This window comes from Carya illinoinensis, chromosome 8 (assembly GCF_018687715.1).
Source record: "Carya illinoinensis cultivar Pawnee chromosome 8, C.illinoinensisPawnee_v1, whole genome shotgun sequence".
Classification (NCBI taxonomy): Eukaryota; Viridiplantae; Streptophyta; class Magnoliopsida; order Fagales; family Juglandaceae; genus Carya; species Carya illinoinensis.
This window is the reverse complement of record NC_056759.1, coordinates 12193278-12207199: the sequence shown is the minus strand read 5'-3', so window position 1 is coordinate 12207199 and position 13922 is coordinate 12193278. Positions and strand designations below refer to the sequence as shown.

Sequence of the window (13922 nt, the reverse complement as noted above, 5' to 3'; positions counted from 1 at the left end):
TTCCAAATTATATGTTATTCTTATTAAAGAAAAGTGTTGTTTTATCTCTCTGTGTCCTTTTATTGTTTGTTTTTTGGCATTTCCCAAAAAGTACATGCATATCTTTAGTTATTACAAAAGATGCCCTTCACCTAACATCTTTGGACTTGATTTGTATGTTAAAACTATCTAGTCTCATCTCATTATTTTAGATTTTTTAAACTTTCAAATAAAATATAATACAATTTAATTTTTTAAAATTTTAAAATAAAAATAATATTAAAATATTTTACAAATATTTTATTTAATTTTTATTTCATTTTATCTCATTTTAACTAAATATTCAAATCAAGCCTTAATTTCTATACAGCCTCTGGAAGCATCTTTTATATGGGTAGTTAGCTTACCCTATACTAATTCAATGGCGCTGATGTGCTTGTGGGCTTAATTCTCACGTTGGGTTTGATCATTTGTTGGCCTTACCTTAAGTGGGCTGATTTTCACATAGGTTTGGTTTTATTGTATTTAGAAACTGTTATAATATTTAAGTGGGCTGACTCTCTTGTGGGCTTTGGTTGTAAGCTGGACTATTTTCCCTAAATGGGCTGGGTTCGAATTTGAAGTTAGGGGGCAAATCTTACTTGAATAAGTATATTAGCCCGTACATCTTATTTTTACAAAAAATAATTAAGGGTATAATTTATATTTTCCTAGTACCAATAAATTATAAGGATTTTAATATTAAATATTATTAAGTCTATTTTAGGAGCCAAATGTTTCCACTGTTATTTTATAGATTTAGATAAAAATAAATTTCTTAATAATTATAATTGAAAGACTAAATATGATATTACTATTTAAATAATTATATGATATTAATAGTTACTAATATTAGTATATATATTTGAATATTTTATTAAATTAAATTCCATGATATGTATTTAATTACGTAGAGTATTTCAATATGTTTTGTTTTTTAAAATTTAGTAACGTTTAATACCTCATATAGGTGACGAGCTACTATTGTTTAACTTCATACTTTCTCATCACACTATTTCTCCTAGCCCAACAAACAAGGGCAATGACCATCCTACGATTCTTAATTTATTTTAAGTAGGAACATTTACCGTATATGCAAACCATTATGGCATAGGTTTTAGAAAAAGAATGGCATAACTTACTACTTTATGAGTACAATCTATATGCAGTTTATTCACCCATATATTCATTTTCACTTCAGTGATTTCATATAAATGCTTGTTGGTATTTAATTTTATGTTTCTGTACGTTACACAATTTATTAATTGATTTTATATACTTTTTGAACTTTCTTGTTCATTATAGACTAGCAGGCCGTAACCCAATAAGATCAAAATTCCTGTCACTTAATATAGGATTATCCTACATTTAGGCCTGGTTTGGTTATCTATTATAGATGAAAACATTTCATCCAGAGTTGTACTAAACAGTAGTTTTGATTATCCAAATGTAATATTTTATCTCTTAAGTTTTGAAAACATCCACTTAAATAAACAGTAAATAAATAGTATAAAATAGTAAAAACTGACATGAACAATACGTAAACAATATATAAACAGTGTAAAATTGACGTGAACAGTATGTACATAAACAGGCCACAATTTGGGTATTCTATAAAATAGTGGGATCCACACTTTATCAAATCTCAAAAATCAAAACCTAACTCATCTCATCTCACTATCTAAACACATATGTTTTTTTTACAAACTATTTCATCTCATCTTAACTCAAAAATTTTACTATTATTAAAAATATTTTATCTCAGATTTCATCTGAACTGTGTATCCAAATTAAGGACTTACTGTAGGATAGATAAATCAGTTTTCCACATTAGATGTGATAATTATATTTCTTAATCCGTTTTGAGATGCTATCTGACTCTACAGAATTTTTTTTTCCTTCCAAATGGGCAAACGTGACTCGCATGTTGAACCACTGCTAGTATATTTATATATTTGCAAACAGCTATGGGAAATAGTTTGCCATTTTCTGGAGAAACACAAACAGCTATCAGATACGAATGACCTATGAAATAAATATTTGTTAGTCGGCATGGAGAAATTAAAATGGCTTGAATAAAACAGTAAACATAATAAAACATATGCAAAAGGCGTAAATAACATAATAAAATAACACCATCATTCTTTTGTTCATTACACATAATTATCAGCATTACATGCTTTATTTAATACGTTGGCTTCATAGATGGGGCACTCACCTATGGAAACTAAACAGTAAACATGACCCTCGCAGCCTGGCCTAGACTCGAAAACGCTTCATGTCGCACACTCAGAACTTTTTGATAAATTCATATATGTGTGCGCTAACCTCATCTGCCTTTTCTTGATTGATGAAATGAAATACTCCTTCCATCACAACTACGTCTTCCAAACAGGGCACATCTCTCTTGAAACCGCCGCTGCTTATATATTCCTTCACACCTGGGATGTTGTAGACGAGATCTTGGTCTCCCACTATGAACTTGGCTGGCACTTTGATTTGTAATCCCGTCCATGGTGCTGTGAGCTCCCAGTTTCTGCCATTTGATACAAAGTTTAAGGTCCGAAGTAAATAGATTCTCCGATATTGGAGTTGTATTTTTAGTAAAACTTCACAGCCCTAATTGGAAGCCAGAAGAGTTGAGACTTGAGAGTTTGGTTTGTCCATTTACATCGATATAATTTCTTATAAAATTTGATGTCTTTTAATTCGTAATAAATGCCATTAATATTTTTTTAAATGGTATTGAACAGTAGGGGAGCTTAGGCAATTGCGTAACTTGCCTGGCATTGAGCCGGTCCTACTCATTGTAAAGATAAGAATTTCTTTATACATGGCAGTTGGCTTTAGGAGCTTTTCGGAGTGGAGGTTAGCGAGTATCCCAGTAGATACGCACAAACCGTTGAGCTAGCTTCACATCTCTAGAGCTGCTGAGTTTGAGACTTTCCCATCACCCTTAAAAGCAGAGGGGTAGCCATAACTCGTACGCAGTGTTAGACTTATCCTACTTTGTTAGTCCCGTATCTGGCATTAATATAAAATGACACAGGTCATGTGTTATAAATAAGATGTTAAGCCTAATTAAGTATACCAATTAAATATTTAATTAATAATTTTTTATTTTAGTTAAATTTTTTTATTGTCCATTTTTATAAAATGGAAAGAAATGTGAGTTAAAGTTTTACTAATGGAGAAAGTTTTGTGGGTGTGTTTGGATTGAGGGAAAAAATTGTGTAATTGTAATAATTTTTTATATAATGAATTTTCTTTTCTGGGTCTAGTGGTTTTTTCTTCAGTTTTAGATTTTTCACGTAAATTTCTTGTGTTATTATTATTTCTCTATTTTTCTTGTTATGTCTGCAAAATGTAGATCCTTGGGGGGAGAATTTGGGAGGTCAACACTGGTACTAGTATGACTAGTGAAAGGAGCAGATCTAAAATGAGTGATGAAGATTGAGAGGATCTAGATTTGAGAATAGCAAGTGTGATACGTCTGTGCTTGGCCAAAAATATTCTTACAAATTTGCATGGAATATCTACGGTAAAAGAATTCTGAGAAAAACTTGAAGAGTTGTATCAGAGAATGGCGTCTCAAATCATGTGTACTTGAAGGAGCAGTTTTATACACTGCGGATGAGTGAAGATACAACTATTTTAGATCATTTAAGCGTTCTCAATGGCATTGTCGCTGGGTTAGAAGCTATTGGAGTTAAAATTGATAATGAGGATCAAGCCTTGAGACTCATCTGGTCTCTTCCACATTCCTATGAGCACATGAAGCCTATTTTGATATATGGGAAAGAGAAAATAATTTTTTCAGATGTTACCAATAAAATCTTTTCTAAAGATAGAAGACTAAGTAGTGGAAGTAACTTTCCACTTGAGAACTTAGTAATGATAGCAGTTGAAAATAAGAAGATGAAGAACTCCATGAAGAAGAAAGTAGTCTGCTGGGAGGTGAACAATCTGGACACATCAAGAAAAATTGTCCCAGAGTTGGAGCAGGTTCGACAAGTGGCTCCAAATTAGTAAATGGAGATATTGGAAATGAGGCAAATGTTGTGTCTCTCTCCATGGAAGATTTTGATATTTAAAAAGAGACATGTACATTCTCATGGCATGCCACTAATTTCCAAAATTGCCATGATAGAGAATGTGTTAATGTTAATGGGTTCACAAGTTTGACCATAGGTATTGGTTTGGCATTGATGTAGGGTGTGTGGTAAAAATTCATATCGATAGTTGATGAACTTTCAGGAGAGCCAAACATGAAAGTTACACTATAATTTTCAGCAAGGTTGTTTTCGACATGAGTCGAAGTGAAATACTTGGAATTGATTTATTCTGAATGTGTATGCTTTTATGGTGAAGCATGATAGCGGAAGCTATGAAGATCTTCATTGAGGTGGAGCTTGGCTGTGGGACCAGTTAAAATTGCAAGGTGGAGATTGTTGACTTATGTTACTTCGTTAGTCCCAATCGGTGAGATTTATGAAAATGACATAGGCCATGTGTTATAAATAAGAGGTTTAGCCTCTTAATTTAAATGCACTAGTCAAATACTTAGCTAATAACTTTTGATTTTAGTTAAATTCCTCTATTGTCTATTTTTGTAAAATCGGAAGATGTATGAGTTAAAGTTTTGCTAGTGGGGAAAGATTTGTGGGTGTGTTTGGGATGAGGAGAAAAATTGTGTGATTGTAACAATTTTTTACATAGTAAATTTTCTTCTCTAGGTCTGGTAGTTTTTTCTCCCGTTTTGGAGTTTTCACATAAATTTCTTGTGTTATTATTATTTTTTAATTTTTCTTATTATGCCTGCAAAAGGTAAATCTTAGAGGGGTGAATTTGAGAGGTCTAAATTTTCAACATACTGCTGATACAAGAGTGAGAAACCTGTTCCACCTCGGGGGAGGACGAGCTCAACACATGAATAAGCTCGAACTTATTTTAAAGAAAAAACGCATACTTGAATAAACTTTCCGTAGACATTCATTAGATAATACTCATAAAAGAATCGATCGACAAAAATTAAACATGCTTGAAACTTACAGGTGGCTAACTCGATAATAGTTCAATCCTCCGGTGAAACCTGTCTGCATGAATTTGGTGGCGTAATAATTAATATCTTCTTCTGACAACCAAGAAGGCAAGGCATCTGGTGTTGGCAATCCTCTAATTCCCACTTCTTTAGGTATCCTCGGAGGATTTGGACCAAATATAGAAAAGAACTTCTTCATTAGTGTTGCGGTATCGACACAAGCGAAATCTTCTTCAGCTTCTCCATGTTCCTGCACAACAATTTAATCAATCTCATGCAACGAGCTGTTTTGAATTTGTTGTATTACGGCGATTTAAACTATTTGTTGAAGTTTCCGATATTCAAAGTGAATCAAAGAGATGAAAATCACCCAAAAATGGAGCTGAGATAATAATTTAATTACCTGAAACCTGCAAAAGTAATAATCATCACCAAACGAAGCTCTGAAGCCTTCCCCTAGATCTGACGTTGGGTTCCTGGGAAAAAATGGCACGCTTAGGTTGATCACAGCTTTGATTCGATCCGGCCTGAACCAACAGAAGTACCAGGCAATCATAGCTCCCCAGTCATGGCCGACCAAGAAGACCTGCTCGATGCAAAGCTGGTCAAGAAGGGCGACGAGGTCTCCGACGATGTGGAAAGCTGTGTAAGAGGCAGGGGAGGGCGGGGCGTCGGTGTCGCCATAGCCGCGAAGGTCGGGGGCAATGCAACGGTAGCCGAGGGAGGAGAGGTAGAGAAGCTGGTGTCGCCATGAGTACCAGAGCTCAGGGAAGCCAGGCAGGAAGAGCACCACCGGGCCTGTCCCTATCGATGCCACGTGCATGTTTATGCCATTGGTGGCGACCGTCGTGTGCTCTATTTTCTCCATTTCTGAATTCTCTCTTTCTATACTTGAGACGTAAACTTTACAAATTGCACGTCTGGGCTTTGCTTTTGCACTTCTTATCTTCCACTTGAAAACAAAATTACAAAAAACAAAAAATAAAAAATAAAAAAACCGCAGAATTTGGCGCATTCATGTCTATTCGGTCTATGAAGATTCCTGATCGATCCTATACAATGAACAGCGGCCGCTGATGGCTTTTTAGTTGTCGGGCAAATTAACGAAGATATTTGATAATAGAAAACATTATAAATGGAGGTAGTTTATTATGGTACATTATTTTTGTAAATATATTATTATTTAAAATAGATCTAATTGTGATATATCAAATATATGTAAAACTCATGTTGTTTCGCTAAATATTATCAACTTTTTCAAAGTTTAATTCTATAATGTATCAATTAGGATTATAAAGTTTTTCTATATATATATATATATATATTTAGCTTAATGACTTATGAAATAAAAATATATTTACTAATATATCAAATTAAAAAACTGTTGTTAATATTTCGAGTTTTACCGAACATGCATGCATGAGACTTTTCAATTGCGTGTTCTATTTGGGCCATCAACGGCGGCAAGCTAATGAATCTCATAGGCAAAATTCCAAGACTGAATAGATATTCAACTACTACAAACAGTTGGCCGGCCGTGACCTCACATCTTATCAATTAGAGAATAAACTTCATGTAGTGTAAAGTGAGGGTTTACTACATCCAATGACCGGACGCGGTGACTCATCACCATGATCTTAAAAGATTAGAATCCATACAATTCCCTTGCATCTTTCTCATCTCTTTCTCCCCCCCCCCCCCCCTCTCTCTCTCAAACCGAACACGTCTGCTCTTCTCTCTCAATCTCTCAAGCCACACCCCTCCTCTCTCTTCCCTCAAGCCATCGTAGCCCGAAACACGGCCATTAGGTGACCTAAAGATGCTCTACAAAGGGTATTGGGCTACATAGGACAAGGTGACCTCCCTTGCATTTGAAGTTTTGCTCCCTAATCCCGACATCATAAGTTAGTCCTTAGACTTCTAATAGACACCGGCACACAAAAATGGAAACCATAATCGACTTTAGATTTTAAGCATAAGGGATATAACATCTCAAATCTTTGTACATGTGCTCTTACCTCGAGATAACCTCATTTTTCTTCTAAAGATTTGGAGATATAAGGCACCATTAGGGAACATCTCAATGGCAGATAACTTGAGGAGGTGGAATATTATAATAATGGACAACTGTTGTATGTGGAAGCAGGTACAGAAATGGGCATCATATTTAACACATTTGAGTTTGGATGTGTCATGCCTTGAAGGGAGAGGGATTTGCTTGCTTGTTGGTTTAGTGTGCTATTGGTACCGATAGCAACTTCAAGGTTGGAAGATTGTTTTGGTGGCTTTGGCAAAACTTAATGTTTGGACTCTTGAAGATTGCAAGAGGATTGTTGATGCATGAAAATTCGTAAAACAGGTTAGAATGAGAGAAAAAGTCATTTCCGGCCACTATGGCGATTCGAGCCTTGATTAGTGTGGTTAGGTGCCACTTGTAGTGGTCTGGTATGGTTGTACAGAGTCGATGCATACATTCATGGTAGTGAAAAGAAAGTGAGTGTAGAGAAAAAAAAAAGATGAACACATAGATTTACGTTGTTCGATATAATGTCTACATCCACGGGTGTTTGAGGGGAGAAATCCATTATAATGTTCTTGTTTACAGTCTCTCATAGCTTTTCATTTCTTACTGTACAATGATGATCTCGAATGCATTTGCTGAAGCTCCCTTTCCAGAAGTTGAAGGAAAAGTTGAAGAAGAAGAAGATGTCCTCCTCGGAAGGTCATCCAAACCTCCCTTTTTAAGTTGATCCCTCTGTTTGCATGCACCTTGCAGTGATAAGGCTAGGTCTGGGTCGCGTGTCTGACCATCTCTCATCTTCCCACTTTTTCCTGATTCCCCCTGTCTCTTGACACCTCCTTACCTTCTAACCCCTTCACCTTACCTCCTAACCTCTTGACAGCCCCTACCTCCAGATCTCCCTCTCCCTTTTTGTCCTCTAGTAGTGACTTGGTGGGCTGGGCCTGGTCTTGGGCCCGATTATTTTACCCACTCACAGTTATTCACGATTTTAGGAAAAATTTTCTCCAAAAAGCAAACCTTGAGAATCCGAGCAACGATAAGGGCAGAGCTTGAGATGCTCTTGGCCCAGCCTTGACCCCGCGACTAGTTTAGGGACTCGATTTTGTTGAAGGGGAGATTGAAGAGTCTGTGAAGATTGACAAGTTTATGGACTCAAATTTTCTTAGTCACGAGGCTCGGCAAGTTTAGGGACTTGTATTTGAGTGGCAATGAGGGTAGAGCTTGAGATGCTTTAGGCCCGGCCTTGACCCTGTGGTAAGTCTAGGGACTTGGCTATGTTGAATTGCCTTGCTGGAGTACGGCGAAGGTCAGAGACTTGCCGGTGAGGCTCGCTGGTTGTCGCGCTTTGACTATGATAGAGATTCTATATGCCCGCATGCGCTTTAATGTCGAGCAAGTTGTCCTGGTTGAGTAGCTAACCTGAGGTGGTGCTCATGTCGAGGAGTAGCTCTTGCTAAGGGTGAATCTTGTGCAAGTGAGGGATTGTCCGAGTTGTGGGTTCTGAGTAGAGGAGCTGAGTATGAGCACATGAGTTCAAATAGTTGAATCCTTAGTAGAGCAAAGGCTTTCCTGAGAGGGGCAATGACTTTCCTGAGTAGTGGAGTTTTTCTTGAGCTATGGAGTCTTGAGCTGATGAGTCTAAGCAGTTGAGTCCCAAGCAGTGAGCCTTGTGCCGAGCAACTACTTTCCCAAGTATTGGAGTTTCTCTTGAGCTATAGAGTCCCAAGTAGAAGAGGTGACTCCGAAGCGGGTGGCTTTCAAGCAAAGGAGGTGACTCCTGAGCAGGTGGCTTCTGAGTAGAGGAGGTGACTCCTAAGCAAATGAGGGTCTATCTTGTTGAGGGTTCTCGAGCAGATGGCTTCTGAGTAGGTGGCTTTTGAGCAGAAAACGTGACTCCCTGAGCAAATGAGGGTTTGTCCCGAGTGGGTGACTCCCGAGATGGTGACTCCCAAGCAGGTGGTTCCTGAGTTGGTGACTCCTGAGAAAATGGCTTCTAAGCTGGTGACTCCTGAGCAGGTGATTCTTGTGTTGGTGACCCTTGAGTAGATGGCTTCCAAGCTGGTGACTCTCGAGCAAGTAGTCCCTTAGCTGGTAACTCCCGAAGCATATGGCTTACGAGCTGGTGACTCCCCAACAACTAGTTCTTGAGCTGTTGACTCTCAAGCAAATGGCTTACGAGCTGGTGACTCCCGAGTAGGTGGCTCCTAAGCTGGTGACCCCCGAGTAGATGGCTTCTGAGCAGGTGACTACTGAGCATATGGCTTTCAAGTAGAGGAGGTGACTCCCTAACAAATGAGGGTCTTTCTTGAGCTGAGTTTCTCGAGTAGAGAAAGGTCTGGGCTGAGAGGTTGTGATGTGTGTGGCTAGCTGTGGAAAACTGATGCGGCACTTTGCATGTGCCATGCAACATTCCTTAGAAACACATTACTAGCCGAAAATGGGTCCTTTGCAAATGGTTGAGAAACTTGCTTAGCCATGAGGGGTGTGCTCGCTACTGGGGTGGCCGAGTTGCTTACCACGTGGTCGTGAGAGAGCAATGGCTAAAGAACTTGCGCACCAGCTGTGTTGGTCAAGGACCACACCGGCATATACACACGACGCCGATGGACCCCAAGTTAGCTGTCGAGACCCTTCCCTTGTCGCAACACTGTTGGGACGAGCTGTTGTCCCATGTTCTCAATGAGGTGCTTGCGGGGTGTGTAGTTAATGGCTCCTGTGGATGGAGGCCATGGTAGCTGAGCCAAAAACTATCAGTGGTCCCCATGGTGATCGTCGTGAGCCTCTTATTGTGTGCATGGAAACAAGTACTTGGAACCAAGGCCTTGGCCACCGTGTGTTAGCTGTAGGTGTTGGGGACCCTACCGGCGTAGCCAGATTATGCAGCCAGACCATAAGGGTTTTTGCTGGAGCCCTTTCTGATTGCACCACGGTTGGGCCATGCAATTGTCCCAAGTATGGTAGAATATGGTTTGTGTGGAACCACTCCAGGGGAGAGGGAGGGGGCAGTCATCGACCGCTCTAAAGGAGCCAGATGCTGCTGGCTGTTGGTATGGTGACCACTGGCGCCACACTTGGGTCGTGCCATTATGGGGTTGTGGCACCATTGGGTGCACGTCGTGCTTCCACAATATTCCTATGCATGGCACTCATGGCCAGGACATGCATGACACTGTGCACTTAATGCCAAGCCCAACACATGTAGTGTATGGGCACTGTGTACTTAAGTGCATGGTATTCAACTTCTTGTTTGTGCCTTTGTACTGTGTAGTTTGTTGTGCATGGCTGCTGTGCACTTAAGTAGTGCACAGTGCCCACCCTACTATTTTGTGCTCACATAATTGAAGTATACTAGTTGGTGTGCACGTACTGCTTAAGTGTCTTAAGAGTTCTGAGCTCCTAGACTTACACATTTACGCCTATATTTTTCTTTTATGAAAATAAAAGTCGAAAGTTCAAGAGCACTTATTTAGGAGAATGCCCTCTGTTTGCTCAATGATTATTTAACATACCAGAAAATCGTCATTCTCCCACATTTAGTTTAGAAAGTGAAATAGATCCCACAGATGGCGCCAACTGTTGATGCGTGAAAAATTACACAATAGGCCAAAAGGGGAAAAGAGTCAATCCTGACCCGCTATGGCAATTCAGGCCTCGATTAGTGTGGTTAGGTGCCCCCAACAATGGTCTGGTATGACTGTGTGGAGTCAGTGTGTACATTCATGACAGTGAAAGGAAAGTTAGTGCAGAAAAAATTAAAGAGATTAGCACATAGATTTACGTGGTTCAGTATGATGCCTACTCCACAGATATTTGAGAAGGAGAAATCTACTATTATGTTATGATCTCACAGTCTCTCATATCTTACTATATAATATGTATTGGCACCAATTCTAATTCTAACTTAAATAATTTTTTTCAAACCAATTCTGATTTTGATTTCAAATTCTTATATTTTTGATTTAGGCGTGATAAGAGTCAGAGTAACTGTCAACTAGAGTTAGAGCCGCCGGAAGTTTTGCCCACCCCTAGCCCCACTGAAGATGTGTTATATATGCTTTTGCATTTTGTTAAAAAGTATTTTGGTCTTTCCAATACATGAAATCTTTTGAGCGTGTTTTATTAGTTTACAATGTTGGTGACTGGTGCATTATACTGGAATTAGATGTGGACTTGGAGGCGGCTGAAACAGCCCATTATGTTGATATTTCTCCGTGAATCAAAGGTTAAACGAAACCTTTAAAAGTCTAAATGTTGAAAAGTAAGGAAGTTGCTGCGTTGTAAAGGCAAGAGCATACTCTCGATCATCCTCCCTACCTCAAGACTAGATGGCATGTCAGCAAAGGAGAGAGAAGAGTTTACAAAGGGAAATGACAAAATAAAGCTGTAAAAAATGAAGTTTTGTTTGTATGTTCTTTTATCATCTACCGTGCCATTTGTTTCATTTCTGTAAAAGTAATGTTTGGCATTTCTTTCATTTCTGTAAAAGTAATTTTGGGTGGACAGTGCACATAGCAGACTCTTTATAGCGTAGTGACATACATGTAATATAATGCTATAAATAGCAGACTTTTATACAGACAGAAAGCAGAGAAAAAAAAAATACAGAAGACCAATTCTTTCCAATCTTAATTCTTTCCAAGCTTCCTTCGTCATGTTCTCAAGTCCTTGGTGTTTTTGATAATTTTTTTTTCATAAATTCTTTCACTAAATCATGTTCATATACACCAAAACACCCTGACCATAGCCCTGGACCTGAAAACAAGCACTTTCTCGCACACTCAGAACTTGTTGATAAATTCATATATGTGTGCGCTAATCTCATCTGCCTTTTCTTGATTGATAAAATGAAATGCTCCTTTTATCACAACTACGTCTTGCAAACACGGCACGTCTTTTTTGAAGCCGCCGCCGCTTATGTAGTCCTTGACACCTGGGATATTGTAGACGATATCTTGGTCTCCCACTATGAACTTGGCTGGCACTTTGATTTGTAATCCAGTCCAAGGCGCTGTGAGCTCCCAATTTCTGCCATGTGAGACAAATTAGATTCTCCCATTGCTCAACTTGCCGACACTTTAAGGAAAATTATTTTATAATTAAAAATCTCTTTTCTTGTAGTGCGGAGCATTAATGAGCGGTCCCTACTCGTTATAAAGACAAGACTTTTTTCATTATCTTCTGTAAATTCACTAATATATTTATTTTATTTATTTGAATAAAATGGGATTATAATTAAGAAACATATGAATAAGCTTCAACTTATTTTAAATAAAGAAGTAAACGAACGGATCTCGAGCTAGTTTGAGAAGTGATATTTATAATTTTAAGATGAGTAAGTTTGACATATTTTCTTAAAAATATATTTCCTTAAATTTGTGAGAATTGCATAATACTTCGTCCAAGGAAACTTACAGGTGGGTAACTCGATAATAGTTCAATCCTCCAGTGAAACCTGTCCGCTTAAATTTGGTGGCATAATAATTAATATCTTCTTCTGACAACCAAGAAGGCAATGCATCTGGTGTTGGTAATCCTCTAAATCCCACTTCTTTGGGTATCATCAGAGGATTTGGACCAATAGAAAAGATCTTCTTCATTAGTATTTCGGTATCGACACAAGCAAAATCTTCTTCAGCTTCTCCATGTTCCTGCACCACAATTTAATCAATCTCATGCAACAAGTTTCGGATTTGTTGTAAGACGGCGATTTAAACTATTTGTTGAAGTTTCCGATTGACAGTGTGAATCAAATTGACGAAAATTGCCCCAAAAAATGGAGCTGAGATGGTAATTTACCTGAAACTTGCAAAAGTAATAATCATCACCAAACAAAGCTCTCAAGCCATCCACCGTATCTAAAGCCGGGTTTCTCGGTGAAAATGGCACGCTCATGTTGATTACAGCTTTGATTCGATCGGGCCTGAACCAACAGAAGTCCCAGGCTACCTTAGCTCCCCAATCATGGCCGACCAGGAAGACTTGCTCGATACCAAGCTGGTCAAGAAGGGCGACGAGGTCTCCGACGATGTGGAAAGTTGTGTAAGAGGCAACGGAGGGCGGGGCGTCGGTGTCTCCATAGCCGCGAAGGTCGGGGGCGATGCAGCTGTAGCCGAGGGAGGAGAGGTAGAGAAGCTGGTGTCGCCACGAGTACCAGAGCTCAGGGAAGCCATGAAGGAAGAGCACCACCGGTCCTGTCCCTATCGATGCCACGTGCATGTTAATGCCATTGGTGGCGACCGTCGTGTGCTCTATTTTCTCCATTTCTGAACTCTTATCTCTCTCTGCTCAACACAAAAACTCTACTCTTCTGGCGTTTGCCTGCGCTTCTTATCTTCCACAGTTCCACTAACAAAATTAAAAAAGACAAAAATGATTTGATAACGTTTTTATCGTTTCCTTTCCATGATGCAGATGGCTTTTTAGTTGTTGGGGAAATGTCACATCATTAGTACTAGCACTTTACTGATAAATAAAAGATTTTTTTTATTATATATAATTAAATTTGTACGTTATATTAATATTAATTTATTTATATTTAAAATTTAAATTAATATTATTTTTTATAAAATTTATTTTTTTTATTAATTATATTTTATTAATATACATATTAATATATAATTATGTTTATAATTAATTTTTTTTAAATAAAATAATGATGTTCAACACACTTTTATAATATACTTCACAATAATATTATAAGTCAAACCCCTGGGATCAAAGAAAGAAAACATAACATCTTACCCAAATAACAACTTACCCCGTGATAGCAGCAGAAAAGATGAGTGTTTTGTGTTTAGATGTTGAGGTAATTTTAATATTTTTTATTATTATTTATTATTT

The 13922-nt window shown here is 38.1% G+C and overlaps 2 protein-coding genes across 2 annotated transcripts; both read right to left on the bottom strand.

Moving 5' to 3' along the window:
- Window positions 1–2118: 2118 nt before the first annotated feature.
- LOC122318197 (epoxide hydrolase A-like) lies at window positions 2119–6132 on the bottom strand. The gene is made up of 3 exons (XM_043135393.1): window positions 5463–6132; window positions 5071–5309; window positions 2119–2554 (listed from the first exon to the last, which is right to left on the bottom strand). Exons 1-3 carry the CDS (start codon window positions 6072–6074, stop codon window positions 2308–2310), a joined length of 1098 nt encoding a protein of 365 aa, XP_042991327.1. The 5' UTR covers window positions 6075–6132; the 3' UTR covers window positions 2119–2307.
- A 5446-nt stretch (window positions 6133–11578) lies between these two features.
- LOC122317926 (epoxide hydrolase A-like) lies at window positions 11579–13435 on the bottom strand. Its single transcript, XM_043135009.1, has 3 exons — window positions 12879–13435; window positions 12495–12730; window positions 11579–12107 (listed from the first exon to the last, which is right to left on the bottom strand). The coding sequence occupies exons 1-3, from the start codon at window positions 13341–13343 to the stop codon at window positions 11861–11863; spliced, it is 948 nt and encodes a 315-aa protein (XP_042990943.1). The 5' UTR covers window positions 13344–13435; the 3' UTR covers window positions 11579–11860.
- Between the last annotated feature and the right edge of the window lie 487 nt (window positions 13436–13922).

Coding starts and splice junctions, on each gene's coding strand:
- LOC122318197 (XM_043135393.1), bottom strand. CDS start 6,074: ATGCGCCAAATTCTGCGGTTTTTTTATTTTTTATTTTTTGTTTTTTGT. Junction 5,310..5,462: donor ATTACTTTTGCAGGTTTCAG/GTAATTAAATTA, acceptor ATTGTTGTGCAG/GAACATGGAGAAGCTGAAGA. Junction 2,555..5,070: donor TATTATCGAGTTAGCCACCT/GTAAGTTTCAAG, acceptor ATCAAATGGCAG/AAACTGGGAGCTCACAGCAC.
- LOC122317926 (XM_043135009.1), bottom strand. CDS start 13,343: ATGGAGAAAATAGAGCACACGACGGTCGCCACCAATGGCATTAACATG. Junction 12,731..12,878: donor ATTACTTTTGCAAGTTTCAG/GTAAATTACCAT, acceptor ATTGTGGTGCAG/GAACATGGAGAAGCTGAAGA. Junction 12,108..12,494: donor TATTATCGAGTTACCCACCT/GTAAGTTTCCTT, acceptor CTCACATGGCAG/AAATTGGGAGCTCACAGCGC.